The sequence below is a fragment of the Lonchura striata genome, chromosome 18 (genome assembly GCF_050655825.1).
Source record: "Lonchura striata isolate lonStrDom1 chromosome 18, ASM5065582v1, whole genome shotgun sequence".
Lineage (NCBI taxonomy): Eukaryota > Metazoa > Chordata > Aves > Passeriformes > Estrildidae > Lonchura > Lonchura striata.
The window spans coordinates 3,928,473-3,947,405 of NC_140720.1; the positions used below are offsets into that span (position 1 = coordinate 3,928,473).

Here is an 18,933-nt window from a genome sequence, read left to right on the forward strand (position 1 = left end):
TGAAGTGTTTCTTAGTGAATAAATTCCTCCAGTATTCTGAGGCCATAAAGGTGAACAAAAACCCCACATAAACCCACAAAAACCCCACATAAACTCACCAAAACCCCACACAAAACCCCACTCCAGGTTCCTTTAGTCTCTCCCAGACTGTGGTTCAGGCAAGTCCTTGCATTTCCAACTTTTCAACAATTTCAAGCAGATTCTTGACCTTTTTTTCTCTTGGGACTTAGATATTTTTGCTCTTGTGGACAGAGAAGAGATGAAAATAGGAGGATTTAACTCCCTCTCAGCAGGTTTGCTCTGTTGGCTATTTCTGTCCAGAACAAAAAATTCCCAAAGTTTTACCTCCCTCTACCGGTGACTTTTTGTGCTCTCCCCACACAGGACAAACCCAGAATTAATTCCATCTTTTGTCATGGAAAATGGTGACCATTTGCTGCCTCAACAGGAAGCACATGGCAACAGAAGATAAGCTTAAATTTAAGTTGTAGTTATAAAGTGTATTTATAGTTATAAGGCTAGAAGCGGAGAGTTTAAAGTTTCAGTTTAGGTAATTAAAGTTCTGTTTTCAGCCTTTTTTCAGTGGAGGGGATTGGGAAAGGGAGGGCAGGTGAAAGAAACTAATCCACAGATATTTAAATGGCTGGTACACTAACAGTGTTCTTTTATTCTGCTTTACATGACAGATACATTTTTACTGGACCTTCAAAGCTGGGTGACTCAGCTTTCTTGGAGCTGGATGTAAAGCACATCCAAGTCTGAGCTGCTTCAGGTCACTCTTCAAATTTTTTTCCTACTTTAGCACAGCTGAAAATCCCCCTTTTCCATTTCCCACCACAACTTATTAATGATTATCCATCACTTGCTCATTAAGGGGTCGCAGAGATGGAAGCAGCCAACTTACCTGAGCTCCAAAAATCATGGCTGGGCTGGGAATGAACACCTTGGGAGAGATCAAAGCTGCCAGGAGCCAAACAGGACACAGGTCCAATGCAGAGGAATTCCCAGGCTGGCACGTGGAGACTGAGCTCTCCCCAGGCTCCAGGGGGAAGCCAGGACCTGAGCTCACCCCTCTGGAGTTTACACCAAGCTAATCCATTAAGCTGCTTATTTTCTGCTGCCTCATTCATAACACATCCTCTAAAGCCAAAGGAAAGCACAATGTAGGGGTAGGGAATAAAATAAAAGAGGCTGATTGCATTTAAGAATTTAAATCATTTTATTGCTTTACCTGCCATTAGGACAATCTATAACAAAAGGAATATAATATAATATATTAGCACATACAGTAAATCAGACTTATAGAGTCAGGTAACAATACAAAAATGGTCCTCTGGTTGACTATAGCTTCCTAGGGCAATAGACTTCATCAATTTGCTGAAGATAGACTAGCAAAAAATTACTTCTAAAGCCCTGAATGTTAGCTAAGGCAAAACTATGCCAATTGTGGTTTCAAACATATTGAAATTGCACACAAAGGTAAAGCTATAACTGTGTTTAACTCAGACTTAGCTGATTTATCTTAAAATCTTGTAGGTAAAACTACAAAAGGGAGTAAACAGCAAGCTAAAAAGATGCAGTAGTGAAACTTGATTAGAAAGCCTTATATAAAAAAAATGTGCATTATTTTTGTGGAGCTCTAACTGGTTTACACAGTTTTTGGCGCTTTAATATAACAAACACAAAACACATATGAAGAAAAAACCTGCGGAATCAAAACTTAAGAAAAAAAGTTTTACTCAAAAAAAAAAAAAAAAAAAAAAAGGGAAGGAAAAAAATAACCAAAAAAAAAGTAGCATTTGCTTATTCCTTAAGGACTCTGGCAGAAATCCTCTATTCAACATCTCCTGAATAGAGAACTCAAACCACAAGCATTTCAATCCCCTTCCTGGGATTTCAGTTTCAGAAATACCCTGAAACCTTTTGTAAAGGCTTGATACCTTCAGTATTATTCTGCATGAATTAGCAGACTCTTCCTGATTCTCTCCATGCCTGGGAAAATGTTGGCTTTGCATCTACTCCACCTCAGAAAGGAAATAAAACGAGGGCTCCATCATTAAAGTAGTTGCACAACAAATGCTTGCTGTCACTCCCAAATACAAACCTATGCTACTTGATATAAATTACAGTTGAAAGGAAACCTTAAAAATTGCCTACAATTATTGAACCGTGGAATTCAGTAAAAACTTTTGGGAAGTCTTGGTGAGCACAGAGTAATGGAACACAAAGCTGGGAAATACTGAAATACGTTTAAGACTCCGCAACAGATTGAACTTGGGAAAAAAAAAAAGGATTAAATAAGTGTGGTGGAAATTCCATGAGCAAGAAAAGAGAATGCACCTTTTGGCTTTGAACTAGATTTATAGTGAACCATTTTTAAAATTATGAACTGACAGCTCTAAAAACTTAAAACAACTCAGTGTTGCAGGAAAGTTCAAACATTCAGGTTTTTTGCCTCACATCCTCTACCAAGAATAACAGAGCTCTACAGACCAGCAATCTTGTCACCTGCAACTGATACTGGCCAAAACACTCAGCATTTATTCTCCCTGGTAACAAAGGGTCACTTGAACTCATGGTGATTTTTTAAAAGTCAACTGAGGATTAACAAAACAAATCACAGGGAAAATCAAATGTTTGCTTTTGACTTCTACACCAATCTAAGCACTCCAACAGTACTAACAGCTGGACAGCTGCACCATTCTTACACCAATCTATGTACTAGAGACCACAGCCAGGCATTTCATGTAGCATTTGGTTCTGGCCACCTGGAACAGGAAGTTTTAAATGGCAAATCTATGGCTGGAGAAAGAACAAGTGAAAGAGATCAGCTGCGGCAAGTCAGCAAATGGATCAACAGCTGAAGGAGTTCACCAGAACTATTAACCTGGAAAGCTTTTGATTTACACTTGACAAGAACAGAACTAAGCAATCTTAAACCAGCAGACACAGGAACAATTATATTGGTAAATTCCAACTGTGGCTTTCTTAGCAGCTGATGCCTCACGACTGAACCTAGGATTACAGTACCTAGAAAATGAAAACAAAACCCAGAAAACCCCAAGCCCCAAGAAGCTCAAGTATAAGGGTAGCTCTCATGTGAAAAGAAATACAGCAGGTGATGACCACAGCCTTAAAATCCGTCCAATAATTTGAGAAACACTTTTAAAAGAACTTTTTTTTCCCCCTTTGCTGTCACCTCCTCACTCTATGGCAATGGCGTGGTGCCAGGAGGTCTCTCTCTTGCTGAAGCAAGGCTGCCCTGGCCTGAGTTGGACACTGGTGCACAGAGAGAAGCAAACCCCTCCACTGAACTTTTTCTATTAATTTAATGGGACTGAGAGCACAGAAATAATATGCTCTAAATTAATGACAGTGCCATGATAAGCAGTTTATTTTTTTCCTTTTTTTTTTCTTTGTTTTGTTTTTTTTTTTCCTTTTTTTTTTCTTTTTTTTTCTTTTTTTTTTTTTTTACCGGACAGGAAGCTGCAAATGCCAGTGGCGATGTGGCTCTGCACAAGGGGAAGAAAGCAGTCTGCATTTGTGAAGCATGGCTCGGACAGGGAGGAAGGTTTCAGACAGACAGTGATACAAAACTGTTGTACTGCTGGATGTTCCTCTTGAGGATATCCGAGCAGGGGCCCAGCACACGCTCGAACCGGGGCCGGTCCAGCTTCACACATTTCAAGGGACCACGAGCCACGACGGTGGCAGCACGAGGACGGTTCATCAGCAGAGCAATCTCACCTGGGACAGCAGAAACAGGCAGCAGAGTTACCAGCCAGTGGGAAAAAGAGGCAAAGAAATGACCCTTCTTCACCATAAATTGCAGAGAAAGTAATTCAGGCTTTAGCACTGCTCAGAACAAGTACCTAAGCAATTACATAAAAAGCAACTGTGAAGGTAGTTTTAAAAAAAAAACTATTTGATGATTTTGCTACTAAAAGCCTGTCCACATTCAAGTCTCTCTGAAAAAAAAGCCCAAATTTTTTTCAATACTGTGTCTCTTTGAGGAAAGTCATGCTTCAATTTACAGTGCAATTTTCCTAGCCAACAAGTAGGTATTTTTCTAATAGTACTGCTCAATTCTGGTGTTTCTAGGAAACTTGGGACAACAAGAGCATGGTTTTGAAGTAAACAAACAAATAAAACATTCATGAACCAGACAGAAGCTTTTGACCTACTGCTGGCCATAACTGAAACTCTGACTTTGTCATGGGGCAGTGCAAAAGGAGCATTTTGAAGTCCCACTGGATCCCATTTCTTAAGTTTTGCACAAACATGCCAAAAGCTTTGTTTCAACTGCTGAACAACATGTTTGGAAATTAAGTTTCCAACAAGCCCCTGTAATCAGCAATAGAAACAACCCCTTACATTCCTATAACAAGCATGGAAGGAACCAGAGCAGCAACTCTGGGGTTTTGTTTGCTTGGGTTCGGACTTGAGTTCTTTCCATGTTCAGGACTGAAGAAAGAACTCAGTGTTCCTTGGAGAACACTTTTGCCTACATTATCAGAAGGGATGTTCAAAAGAAATGAGGAAAACTTTTCCTCTGTGCCCAATTTAAACTCCTGAACTCAGCAGCCTCCAAAAGAGAGGCTTGCTAAAGAATAAGGAGATTCTAAGGGAAAGTCAAACCCCTGAAGGAAAGGTCTGCAGCACCTGAACACAATGACTGTAATAATATTTAGTTTTGGAGTGGGAAACTCAAGAGAACACATATTAGAAAATATGAAAATATGAAATGACACAGAATGAAGTCTAGTCCTAGATCCTGAGCCAAGCAGGCCTTTGGGCAGAGCCCATGCACTCGAGTCCATCCCAATTCAGGCCTTGCAACAGAGGATTTGCTGCTTACATCATCTACAGAGCTGAATACCTGGACAACCAAAAGGTTTCAGCAAGATGAAAGAGAGGAACTACCCAAAACATAAGAAAAATGTTAGGGGCTTTGAGAGGGAGAGGGCTGTATTTAACCATTAAAGAGCAGCTTCTGACCAGGTTCCTTTCTGACCTGGAGAACAGAAGGGCAAGGAAGGAATTTTCTTATCTTACTGCTGTCTTCAGCTGTGTAATGAGTGACTACACAGACAAACCCAGGCAAAGACAGAGAGAAAGCTACAGGCTGCAGAACAGGAAATTCTTGTCAGGCAGAAGGAAAAAACCTCTGCACAACAAGGCTGGTTAGACAGAGAAAGAAATTGCCCAGAGAGGCTGTAGGATCTCCATCCCTGGAGACACAGGAAACTCAAGTGGACACAGCCTTGAAGAATATGATGTCATTTAAAAATTTAGCTCTGCTCAGGGCAGGGAGGTCAGGCCAAATTATCTTTTACAGTTAAGTAGTGTGGAACAATCACATCCTGTGTGCACACCTGAATAACTCTGATACTCACCCAAAAACTGAGAGCAATCCCAGGAGTCCAAAACAACAAGTAAGCAAATCCATCTCATCTCTACCACTGACACAGGACAGACAAAATGGTGACAGTGGTGTCTGTAGCCACAGTTGTCACAACATAACTCACCAAAGTAATCAGAAGGTCCCAGTCTGCCCACTTCAACAAATTCCTCATTTTCTGAGCGGCGCTGTAACACTGCAGCTGTGCCCTTCAATAAATGACAGCAGTCAAACAACTGCAATCTCCAGCATCACTCCAAACACTGAATTTCACACAGAGTCAGCTGCTTTGCAGAAATAACTGTTAGGATGCCTCAGTTAAAAAAACACTTCACAGTCCTTGCACAGTTCACCTAACTGCTGTATAAGAGCAATTGCTCCTCTCCTCTCAAGCATTAAACATCTTGAACATTTACATATCTACAGCAGTGACTTCTTCCTGGTTTTCCACATAACAGTAGAAATACTATAGTATGACTAGAAAAAAGCCTAGAAAAAACACAAACCATCAGACAGAACACTAGTAAGACATTACCAGCTATCTAGAGGTCTCTACTCTCAGAAAGATAAACTGCTTTCAGTCAGAAACTTGGAACTTCCCTGGAAGGAGGGAAAAAGTTTTGCTTTTTTGCTTTTTTCAAAAGTTTCTTTTGTGAAAAGAGCAAAACTAAATCCAAGTTACTGCATGTCCAGCAAGATGATCTTTCTTTAGCGATTCTCTGGAAATACATTCTTATGTTTTGTTATTTTCCAAGTGTCTGCTTAGGGACACAATAAAAAAAAGTCACATTCTGAGCTTTTAATTTTGAGCTTGCTTACCTCCAAGATAATGAAGAACTCATCCCCTGGCTCTCCCTGGACCACAATCTTCTGCCCATCCTCAAACTGTACCGGTTCCAAGGCATCAGCCACAGTGAGACGCTCCCACTTGTCCAGAGATTCTGCAGAGTTAAGAGTTCATTATTGAGGTGTCTTCTCAAGGCACAAATTACACCTTTGGCTCTGTATTCATACAGAGGTCAGTATATTTCTGGCTGTATTTGTGCATCAGTGATCAAGACCTGAATTAGGGTTCTTCTGGATTGATGCAAAGAAGCAGTTGTGGTGAGTTACCACAACAGCCTGTAATCATCATAATGCTGGGTAACAGCTTCATTACAATGTGGCAATTGATTCCTCTCCAGAACAAAAATCTTCTCACTTACCCAATATAGATACTTTACTAAGGAATTTCTCATACATATTTCTCTTTCTCAAAGTATTTCCCTATTAAAAAAAAAAAAAAAGGAAAGGACACAAAGTAAGTTTTCTTTCTACTCTAAATAAAATTCCAGACACAAACAAATTTAACCAGACACACAGTGCTCTGTCTCACAGACCCCAAACCCACAAGATGAAATGTTTTGAAATTGAGTTCTCTCAGTAATATTCCAGTTGAGCAACATTCCTGAAATATTCAGCCTTTATTGCAGCCTTATTACACTCTCAGCTCAGTTCAGTACTGGCACTGTTTTGCTCACTAATGCAAGATTCCCCCTTGCCCTGTGCCTGAGAAATGCACGTTAAGTAATCAGCTTTCTGATTACTGAAGAGACAGCAGGATTTGGAATAAATAACTCCAGCAAAGGACAGGCAGAAGGACAGGTACTCAGCATACATGACCCCCAAATCATAAATCCAGGTTTTGAGGGATACTTGCCATCAGGATCCTTCTGTAGCTGTCCCTGTCAATGCCCCACAGCTTGACGTTGGTCTTGGCTTTGACGGTGGCAGCTCGGGGGGTGCCGTAGATGAGGGCGAGCTCTCCAAAGCTCCCACCCTCACCCACACTGGTGGCCCACTCACTGTTCACGTAAACCTGGAAAGTAGAGCATGGTCAGACACCCCTCAGCTTCCTGCTGCTCTCTATTCCCTTGAGAGTGCAAGGAAATTCTCACATCTGAACTAAGACTGATCACTTCAGGGTTTTATCAGTGCTGCCAACCCCAGTACAATTTGTGTTTTCATTGCCAAAGGATTCTCTTCTATATCTCACGCACATACTCTACACAGACTCCTGAGAAATAACATCTCTACAAGGGCCGTGTCATAAAGAGCTATGAATGAGCTGGGCTGGAAAATAAAAGTTTGGCTGCTCTTAAAGCCTGCCCCACACCTCAACTCCACCCTGCATGTCTAAAACATCTGTATTGTGTCCAAATCCTTCATTTTCAAACTCAGTCTGTGCAACCAGACTGAGCTGTTAAGGAGCAAAACAAACTTCTATAAGTAAGAACGTAAAATGAGAAAAGCTGCTAAAGGCATGGTCTGTAGTAGAGGCCTACAAATATCAGAGTACTCTTCTTCTAGAAATAAACATATAATTAATAAACTACCAGGAATGCTTACATCCATTTCTCCTTGATCAACGACATAGAAGTTATCGCCTTCATCACCTAAAGAAGAGGAAAAAAAATTGAATATTTACTAAACTGAATATACCAAGAAAGAACTTGCATCTCTGCCAACTTTGATGTTTAGACTCCAACAAGGTTGGCAAATTTTTGCAGTTTGCAGGGTGAAACCATCACATTTTGCTGATTCCACACTCCTCTCAGCCCCATGAAAGGGGACATCTACTGGTACCCAGGAGATCAGCAGCAATTCCAGGATTCCTGGAAAGGCCAACCAGATCCATAAATTAACATAACATTTCTGATTTCCAGTCATCAAGGGACAATATTCCCAACAGATAATCTCTTCAAGGAAGCCTCATCCTCCTCCAGTGGATCCAACTCTTCGCTTCAGTATGAAGTGGTTCAGGGAATTGTGTGGCTGCAGCGAGCCTGCTTTTATATTAAAAAATAAACACAAACTAAGAGCACTAGGCCAGAGCCAGCTCCTCATCCCCAAATGAGTGCCCTGAGCAAACAGCGTCACTTGCCTTGCTGGATGACAGTCTCTCCTGCGATGTAAGTGACAGGGAACATCGCATCAAAGATGTCACTGAAGGAGAGGACACCAAAATCAGACAAAAACCTGCACAACTCCACACATCTGTACCCCCAACCCATCAACGCTGCTCCTGGAGCTCTGTGTGCTTCCACTGACCACTGCAGAGTCACTGCAGATTTGTGACACATTTAGCTCTTCTGAACTCTGCCCTTCCACAAACATTAACCCCACAAAGATTTCCTCCTACCTCCTCTCATTATCATCAAGATGGGTAAACAGCACATTCTTCTCAATTGCCTTTGCCAAAGCAGCCATGGTTTTATAGTCTTTTGGAATAACCTAGGAGAGAATCAGAGAAAGCAAATGGTTAATTTTTCTCATGAAAAATTTCTACATTTCCCATGGTAAATAAACAACTTACATTGCTACAAAACACTGGCTGAGTTTTTCCATTTTCTTTCAAGCACTATAAATACAACCCCAAATATAGTAAATGTTTACAGACAGTTTGAACACAAGGAAAATATAATCTTGTATTATTTTATGCAACTGAAAAACATAATTCCATGCTCAGTTTGTAAGTTTTTTTTGCAGGAGGATGCATATCTGTTCAACCTGTGTTTTCCTGGGAAGAGCAGCAAGCCTGCTCTGTCATTAGGCCAAATGTTGTTGCAGCTGCCAAATAACTGGAAGCACATTATATATATCTAAATATATGCACATCTAAATATACATGACTTCAAAGGGAACAGGTCTAAGTAATGCATGAATGGTTTAATTGCATGTTGGGTTATTCTGTCCTCCAGTTAATCAGACACACACAGGTCTGCTTTTTACAGCAATTAGGACATAACAGGCTCCAGGAGCTTGGTGTTATTTATCCACCTGGATAGAAGGTGGGTTCAGATAAAGCTCTTGGATTGTGGATGTAATTTTGAGCAAGGTTTAAGAGTCAGAGCACCTTTCTAACATAAGAGGCAGCATCCTCTTCTGTGTAGACTTCTGCACTGATGGCCCCACGTCGTGATCGGTATTTTACCACAGGGTTGAGGGGGGGAGGAGGGGAGATCTCATCCTCCCGGGAGTCCGAGCGAGAACCAGACTTCAGCTGATTCAACAACTGCTTTGTTTCCTCCTAAACAGGAAGGAAGACATGTTTGTGTCACATAATCCAAAGGAAAAAAAAAAAGCAATGATGTATCATGTTCCAGCCCAGCCTGCCAACACCAGGGAGTTTCCTGTGTACCATTATTCCCACATTAAGGCAAACAGGAGACTGCAGCATCTGAGATCAAAGGCCTTTCAAAACACGTGGTGGATGTGCCTTTCATTCCTACCAGTCACATCACAATGGTGTTTATTCTATTGAGTTATTCTTCATTTAGTAAACTACTGGTGTGAACAAGTTGATTCTGGTTTCTGCCAGTGTATTCAACAGGTGATGAGGACATTCCACAAATGCTGAAGACACTTCCCCAGCTGCAAACCCCCAATTCATCCTCTCAGCTGTGAGGTGTTAAAGCCTTTTTGGAGCTGAAAGATAGAGGAGCAATTCCTCAGAAATCCATGCTACATGAGAAGCTTTTGAAAAGAGGTTGAGTCATGGACCAACTTGATACTCATTAACCAACATTTATTTTGGGAGAAAGAAACATGAACACTGCTTTCAAAAGAGCTGGAGGAAGGATGCTGGAGGCCAAAGTGGGATTTTTCATGCAAATCACATGCAAACCTTGCATAAGGTTACTTGTTTTCCTTATTTCCTTCAGTTACTTACAGTGTTGTAGTGATACTGTAAAAGAGCAGGGTACTTACAATGACACAAATTCTAATTAATTTGACACACAGAAATTTGATTCTTTGAAAGATTCACCTCAATCAACTAAAATCAGATTAAAAAACAAAGCAGCCAACCCTGGAGTCAGAGCACTGACATCATAAAGCTCAAGTGACTTTCCCAGCATTAGGAACCAGGGGTTTGGGACATTCTGTAAAAGAACAAGGACTCATCTGTTCTCCCAGAGCTCCAGGCCTTGCAAAAGCTGGGTTTGTCCCAGTGTCCTTGATCCCAGCTGGGCAGAGGCTCTGGATAACAAGACCAGCCTGAGGGAAGGGCTGTGGGATCGCCATTCCTGGGAGTTTCCATTGCCCCTCTCCCAGAGCCAAGGAGTTCCACGGCCTCACGTTTCACTTCCTGCTCTTTGCCCATTGATAAAATGGTGCCACATATCCCAGCCATGGGAGCAAAATGTATTTAAAACTCATTTCTGTCCTCTGATTTTAGAGGAACAAGTCTCAACAGAGATGAAATTAAAAATAGCCTGAGCAGTAATAAGTGTTTGGTGTAAACTGCCTCACCATCAACCACAGAACATGCTTGTTCATATACAAAATACTTAATCCATTAAAAAAGACACTTTTTAAATAAGTGAACACCAGCTGCTGGGTTTTTTCCAGTATTACATAAAATATTAAATATTGTGATCAAAGATTGAAGCACTTCAGCAGCATTTAGTGAGGGAGTTGTTATCAAAACACTCTTCAAGAGACTCCTCAGGGCAATGTCCCACTCAGGAAAAAGAAACTGCACTAACACAAAAAATTTTAACTGGTAACTTCTGTCTGACCCAAAATTTAATATTAATACTTTAGTTTTAGAATAATAAGTAGGGGATGGGCACAGAAATAAGTTACAGGTGGGTAAAATAATGTACTAATTTGAAATACACCAGTTATTCTAAATAGTCCATGCATATTCACCAAGAAGATTTACCCTGAGACAAAATAGAACCATAGAATGAGAAGAGAACCATACAATGAGGTTAAAAAGACCTCCAAGATCATCAGCTCCAAACATCACTACATCAACTAAACTATAAATCTCCAGATATTCATATTACACATTGCCAGCCAACCCTGTGCCACGACATCCTATAATCTCAGTTCTCATCTTTTTAATAGACACCTTTTACAATTTCTGACACTAACCTCCATTTACTAAACCAACAGATCAGAGAAAAATTACAGCAAGACCTAAAGAAAGGGTGACAGTTGTTATTTCCAGATACCTTTGTTTTTAGCCAGCATTCATGAGGAAAACATGTTTGTTCAAGTCTAGAGGCTCCTCACATTAAACTTATCATGGATAAAGACACTCAGTTTGTTCTGTACTCATCAGTAAAAACATTCCCAGGATTTGAGAAATATTTAGGAATAATCTATTTATTACATCCAAGTGTTGATCTGGTCTTTCAGCTGGTGAGGCAGTTCAGTTTCCAGTGTCAGTCAGGAACTGCAAGCCTCATTTTTCCTGACAAATAACGAATGTTTTTAAAGTCCATTTCAATTATTCCAAGTAATACTGAAGTGATAACACTTCACAAACTCAGATTGAAGTCTACCAGCTACTGAAGAAGACCTTCACAATTTTAGAATTATGGTGTACACTGTAAAACCTGCTAATTGTCATTGCACCAGACAGAGTCTCAACTTCCTCTGGTTAATTAGTATTTTTTTATATTAGATTTTAAAAAACCCAAACATTCAGATGCTATAAAACCATTTTTAAAAAAGCTCTGCCATAAATTCACAACTGCACAGTATATCCTCCTAAACTAGATTGTTTTGCAAAAGAAACACTTAAGAAAATGGGAAAATATTCATATATTCAGGTGTCTGAGCAGGGCAGGTGGTGGGGAACAGGGACACTGACTACATGTCCATCACACTTCCTAATTCCAGCCTTCTCTAAAGCCTGATGTGCACATAACTGCATCACACACAATATTCAAGCATGCATTTATTCCAGAGGACAGCCATGTGCAACAGCCAGGATTCACCTGGCAGGCTGCAATTATGATCTCTACATTAAATTTCCACAGCTCAAGCTGCATAACACAGCCCAGCACTGGAGAACTGTTACAGCTTTTAGCAGGTATTGGTATTATCACACATGTTTGCACAGCAAAGAGAACAGAGGCCTTAGCACACCACAAACAGATAAAATAAAACCATTTATACAATCAATGAGTTGTAATTAGATTCATCTAACAGCTTTCATAACCCAGAAGAGGACATTTGAATTCCTATAGTAGCTGTAACCACCTCAGAGGCAGCAATTTTAATGTTTCTAAAGAGAAATTCTAAAGTATGTTTAAATTTCTTCAACATATTTTAATAACATGACAGTGAATCAGCTCTGTTTGTGTGCAGTGGAAGAGATGGCTTGTCAAGAGAATGAGAGAAAATAGCAAGCTCACTTTAGTTTTCAATGGTGTTCCTTCAAAAATCAATCTTATTTAAAAAAAACTCAGGTTTGAGATACACTCAGAGGCAGGAAAATTCAGAAAGCACATTGAAAAGTTGCTCTGCTTTATTACAGGTGTAAAAGACATGATTTTGGGAGCTGAAGCAGAAGGAGTTGCAGGCATTTTTGCTGTAGCAGAGCTGAGGACTGGGTTGGAGTTGATTAGTAACTTTACTGAGCATTTGTGTTCTCCAGACAGGGATGTCAGGAGTTTCCTGCCCAGCACAGGATGTTCACTGCTCTGTTACCTGAGAGCTGTGGAGGTCCCACAGTGCCTGGGTAAACTCAGCCCAGCTGAGTGGGGAAACCACCCAGAGGAAGCTGCAGCAAGTTTTAAACTCTAGGAGGCAACAAAAAAATGCTCCAGTTTCACTTGTTGCTACAGCTGCACTAGAGGGCACTTGGAAACCATGAGAAAAGACCTTGACCAAAACTGTGAGAGCAATTTAAGGGAAAAAACATTACCTAACCAGTTTTATTTTCAGCTTCAGTGTAGGCTGACTGAGTACACAGACAGCCAATGTGCACCAGAATAAAATCATCAACTTATTCAATTCCAACATTCATGTCATCAAATTCAGAGCTGGACTTGTGATCTTGCTAAAAAAAAAAATTAAGTTCCTAAATACTGCATGTTGACCATAAATCCACTGCACAAAAGCACCCAAATAATCCCATTTTACATCCCCACATATGGATTGGTTTAGGATTTATTCTAAGCACAGTAATGTGGTTTACTTGGTAAAATTTTGTCTATAGATACCTGTGATGATGTTTCAAAATTCCCAACCTAGCAGTACTTCAAAACTCAAGAATCCAAGGAGGGGAAGGAATCATTATAACAGCAAGGACAAGGGATTTTTATGAACCTCATTATTCACTGGTTTGCTGCTGATACACTCAACAAAAAACAAAACAAAAAAAAAAAAAAAATCAGAGCTCTTAATTTCATAAGCAAAATGTTCCCCAAATAAATTATGAGTTATAGCAGGTAGTCTGCATCCCTTGGTCATTTTCTAGCATTTATCCTGAATACTTCTATTAAAATAAAATTTCCACAAGACATATTTATGATCTCCAATGTTAATTTCCTTCTTCATTATATCAGCAATTAGTAACTCACTAGAACAAAAAAAAAAAAAAAAACACAATAAATATCTAACTGCCCTGTAGAAGTACTGAGCATCAACTGCAAACAAGTGCTGCACAAGGTCACAGCTCCATTATTTACTAATTCCATGTTCTGAGTACAGTTACATCCAACCTTTCCTCTGCACAAGCCTTTAATCTTCCCATTTCCACTGCAGCTCCTTTTCCTACCTGCTTAGATTTCAATATATAAAATTCACAGGTCAGAAGAGTGTAAAATCACTATTTCAACTCAGAATGCTTTCCATTCCAAGATCACAAAATGCTTCCAACAACAACAAAAACACCAAAGGGACCTCAGGGACAAGAGGGACAGCAACACTGAACTCCCAAGAGAAGGCAGAAACAGGCTTGCTCTTCCAGAGATCTGCAATGCAAATACTTCCATTTGTCTTCATCCAGGTCGAGATAATACCACTGGCACCACTTCTGTGCTCTAGCCACATTACTGGAAATCAATATAAGAATCCCAACGCCCTCAGCAACATCCAGCAAGGTCGATCTCCAGAGTTCTCCAGCTCCAGACACACCCATGTATGCTGTGTACCAGCTTCCATGAGTAAGCACTGGGCTGGGATCACACCTGTATCCCAGCTGGATAAGTCTCCTTGTCACCTTATGCTCTGTCCTACAGGGTTTGGTATGACAGGGGTGCACAAACTACTGGAAAACAGGATCTGTTTTCCAAAAGCAGCAATTTCCAACAGTCAACACAACTGGTCAAATCTGCAGCTCAGCCCCTAAATGACAAAGATACATTCAAATATAAGTTGTTCCACCCTCTTTCCTCCCATTCTGTGTTTTTACCTTCTCCAATCTCTCAAAGTACTCTCTGATGAATCCCATGGGTCTTTCAGGCCTCACTGTGCATAACTGCACAATGCAATCCTTCAGCAGCTGCTGGATGTTGTGTTTCTGGATGTAAAGTTCACATTCCCGAAGGCTCCGCTCCTCCTCACTGCTGCTGCTGCTGGAAGCTGCCATGGCTGAAAGGAACATAAGGAGAAGGTTAAATAATAAATAACTACTGGAAACAAAGATGCTGCTGCCTAAAACAAAGTTATGTTGCATTATCTTACTGATACCACAGCAAAAAAACACCTTTACCTACCCGAGCAGTAACTAAGCTAAAGAAAATGCTGGGAACTTATTTAGCACCCGGAAAGAAATCAGAAAACAAAACTCTGAGGGCTCTGCAGCCACAGGCAGAAAAGGAAAAGCTGAGAAAGCTTCAACAACTCAAGCCCTGTGAGTGCTCCAAGTCAGGGAAGATCCCACCTGAACTTCCTGCAGCTTGAGCTGAGGATTTTGTAGGACTGGAGGCTCCTGTCGGGAGCTGCGTGGTCTGTGTGGGGTCATGGGGATGGACAGTGGCCAGCAGAGAGGTGGGTGGGAGCTGGAAATGTGAGAGGCCAAGCACGACCAGCATTCGGAAGTGAAACATGCTCAGGTTGAAGCCAAAGCCAAAATGCCAGGGCAGAGTTTGCTAACGGAAGTTATGGATTACAGGCATCGCTCCTAAAAAGCTCCTGTGTAATTCAAACCCGCTCATACCTCATCGCTTATTTCATGGGCACACTGCAATCCCAAAAATACCTCTTCAACTGTAAATAATGAAGAGTACAGCTTTAAACATCTGTTATGATGCCAGGTTTTCAAAAGACTTCAGCTATGATACTTTGAAATATATTCTTAAGCAGATTTTTCTCCCCTTTCAAGTTTGTACTGGGTTTCTACTTCCAGATTTTGGTAGCACGGGGTAGAGGGGGGTCCTGTGAGAAGCTGCTGGCTGCTTCCTCCATGTCCAACAGAGCCAATGCCAGACAGCTCCAACATGAAACTGCCACTGGTCGAGGCTGGGCCCATCAGTGACAGTTGCAGAGCCTCTGGGACAAGGTATTTAAGGAGGGAGGAGAAATGGCTACTTCAGCCAGACAGGTGAGTGGCAATAAATGGGAAAAACAGCCCTGCAGTCCCCAGGGTCAGTGCAGGAGGTGCTGCAGGCCCTGGAGCATGGATTCCCTGGCAGCCCGTGATACAGACCATGGTGAGGCAGCTGTGCCCTGGAGATCCACAGGGGAGCAGATTCACCCACAGCCCCTGGAGATCCACGGGGGAGCAGAGACCCACCCACAGCCCCTGGAGATCCAAAGAGGGAGCAGAGACCCACCCACAGCTCCTGGAGATCCATGGGGGAGCAGAGATCCACTGACAGCCCCTGGAGATCCAAAGAGGGAGCAGAGACCCACCCACAGCTCCTGGAGATCCATGGGGGAGCAGAGATCCACTGACAGCCCCTGGAGACCCAAAGAGGGAGCAGAGATCCATCTGCAGCCCCTGGAGGACCCCACACTGGAGCAGGGGAATGCAGAGTGTGATCCCACAGGAATCCTATCCTGGGATGGTTTTCTGGCAGGAGTTGTGACCATGGAAGGGAAACCAGGCTGGAGAGTAGCCTGCAGGAAGGACTCACACTGGAGAAGTCCATGGAGGACTGTCTCCCAGGGGGAAGGTGTGCAGGATGGAGCAGCAGAGACAACATGTAAGGAACTGACTGCAATTCTCATCCTCTGAGGTGAGGCAAGGCAGAGAACATCAGGAGTAAAGTTAAAGCTGGAGAGAAGGGAGAGGGCCAGGAAGATGTTTGTACGATTTGGCTTTATTTCTCATTATCCTACTACAATTTAGTTAGTTTAATTTATTACCAATTTCCCTGAGTAGAGTCTGTTTTGCCCACAATGGCAAGTGGTAAGTGATCTCTCCCTTATCTCAGTCCAGGAGCCTGTCCTTATATTTTCCTTCTGTTGTTGAGTTGAAGAGGGTAGTGATGGAGCAGTTTTGGTGGGTGCTTAGCATCTAGCCTGGCTTGGCCCACCACAGGGTTATAAAACCATTTTAAGATATATTTTTTTACGTGTACATGTATATAGACACACATTTCACATCATTTTTTTCATAAGAAAATTGACACTGGGAGAGTTAAAGAAACAGGAAAGAATTTCTCAGGGCATTTTTGGATGAAATATAAAGAAAGTTACCTGCTACAGGGAGTGTGGCAACAGCTTATTTATATGCAGTAAGATATGTTGATCCCGGGATCAGCTTTTGAAAGGGAAAAAATGGATTCAGTCAAAAGAATTTTGAGAAATGACAAGTCACTGAAGTCACATCATGGGTTTTATCCTGCGGAGGAAGCAGCAGGAAAACCCAGGGCACAGAGACAACACAACAACGTGCCCCTCTGAATTCTGCTGCTGGAGATTACAGAAGGCTTGGATTTAATATGGAATTACCAACACTTCACGCAGGTGTCGTGATTGTCACGCTTAATCCCTGCTCAAGGACACACACACACACACGTGTACTGTGCGTTGCATAAACACAAAGCGTGGCCTTCCCACGGGCTGAGAAAGCCACGAGAAGTTCTCCAGCGACTCCTTTTGTTTGGCCAGCCCGCCCGGTGAAGGTCAGCGCTAATGAACCGAGCCCGGTGGCTCCGTGAGCGGCCACGGCCACGCCAGGAGGGCAGGAGCGGTGCAGGAAATGCAGCATCACGGACAAAATGAAAACTCCGGGATTTATTCCTACAAGCCGTTCTTTCTGCACGTCCCCAAAGCTTCCCCGAGCTCCCCAGGGCGTGGCTGCCCCTCCCAGCCCAGCCCAGCCCGTCCCTCACGCGGCGCGGGGCTGCGGCCGCTCCAGACCCGGCAGGCACCGACCCGGTACCCCCGGGGCGGGGACGGGGCCGCGGGGCACAGCCGGCACAAAGGCCCGGGAGCGCCGCGGGGCCCGGCCCCACAGCCCGCGGGGGCCCCTCGGACACTGGCCCGAGAAGGCGCCGCTGCCCCCACGGCACCCGCAGAGCCGCGGCCCCGGCTCCGCTCCCTCCGCCGCGCCGGGCCGGCCCCGCCCCAAGGCCGCAGCCTCCCGCTCCGCGCCCGTCCCGCCCGGCTCTCGTAGCCCCCCGGCCCCGCCGCCGCCCCGGGGCCGCCCGGCCGCTGCCCCCGCCCCGCTCACCTGCGGCGGCTCCGCCGGGACCCCCCGCCCGTCCCGGCCCGGCCGCGGCCTCGCTGCAGCGGCGGCACCGGAAACCGACCGGCCGGACGGGCCCCGCCCGCCCTGACGTCAATGCGCCTCGCTCTCGCCCGGGCCCGTCGCCGCGGTAACCTTAAAGGGGCAACGGCGGGCGCGGCGCGGGCACAGGCCGGGGAGCGGCGCGGGAGGAGCTTTGCAGCTTTAAGGGCGCGGGGCTGGCGGGAACGGGGTGGGGTGTGGGGTCCGGGGTCCGCTGAGGGGCGCGGGATACCCTGAGGGGAGCGGGATACCCTGAGGGGAGAGGGAATGGCTGAGGGGAGAGGGATACCCTGAGGGGAGCGGGAATGGCTGAGGGGAGAGGGATACCCTGAGGGGAGCGGGAATGGCTGAGGGGAGCGGGAATGGCTGAGGAGAGAGGGATACCCTGAGGGGAACGGGAATGGCTGAGGGGAGAGGGATACCCTGAGGAGAGAGGGATACCCTGAGGGGAACGGGAATGGCTGAGGGGAGGGGGATTCCCTGAGGTGAAAAGGAATGGCAGAGAGGAGTGGGAAACCCTGAGAGGGATCCCCTGAGGGGAGCAGGAATGGTCGGGAGGAGAGGGATCCCCTGAGGGCAGTGGGATCCGCCAGGGCATCAACTCCACACCGACTCTCCTGGAAAGGACCCGCTTCAAAGATCAGAGATTGTTATAGGTGGAGGGAAATAAACGATACTCAAGTTTGGCAAAGATTTCACTATAATCAATGTAAATCCGTGTACAAATTATTCCATGTGTCTTTATAGCTGAGATGAGCCCTTTGACTCCATTCACTTTGTCTCTTCCAAGCTGTAAGAAATCATTTAAATGATTTTTATATCTGAACTGTGCTGGCACAGGCATAGCCCATCTCTGGGTTAGGAAGGAGAAATAATCCCTAAAAATGAGCCCTGAACTGTGCATTTGCTGGTCTTGCAACGCAGAACATAACTCAACTTTTTACTCTATTACATCATTTCAGCCAGCAATCACGTAAAGTACAGTGAAAATTACTCTCAACAGCAACAGTTTAATGTATATTATGGTATAAGAAGTTTGTGCTGTTTGTGCAGTGACACACAAGCCATC

The 18,933-nt window shown here is 43.6% G+C and overlaps 1 protein-coding gene across 3 annotated transcripts; it reads right to left on the reverse strand.

The window, feature by feature from the left end:
* Nucleotides 1-1,195: 1,195 nt before the first annotated feature.
* On the reverse strand, nucleotides 1,196-17,893 carry PRKAR1A (protein kinase cAMP-dependent type I regulatory subunit alpha). 3 transcript variants are annotated; one of them, XM_085556656.1, is made up of 13 exons: nucleotides 17,808-17,893; nucleotides 16,829-16,892; nucleotides 15,345-15,394; nucleotides 14,598-14,776; nucleotides 9,297-9,470; nucleotides 8,583-8,674; nucleotides 8,325-8,386; nucleotides 7,790-7,836; nucleotides 7,101-7,259; nucleotides 6,607-6,667; nucleotides 6,221-6,342; nucleotides 5,529-5,610; nucleotides 1,196-3,747 (listed from the first exon to the last, which is right to left on the reverse strand). In XM_085556656.1, exons 4-13 carry the CDS (start codon nucleotides 14,772-14,774, stop codon nucleotides 3,575-3,577), a joined length of 1,149 nt encoding a protein of 382 aa, XP_085412782.1. In that variant the 5' UTR covers nucleotides 14,775-14,776; nucleotides 15,345-15,394; nucleotides 16,829-16,892; nucleotides 17,808-17,893; the 3' UTR covers nucleotides 1,196-3,574. The 3 variants fall into 3 exon arrangements, with proteins under 3 accessions (XP_085412782.1, XP_021392629.1, XP_021392639.1); XM_021536954.4 differs by lacking the exon at nucleotides 15,345-15,394; XM_021536964.4 differs by lacking the exons at nucleotides 15,345-15,394; nucleotides 16,829-16,892.
* Between the last annotated feature and the right edge of the window lie 1,040 nt (nucleotides 17,894-18,933).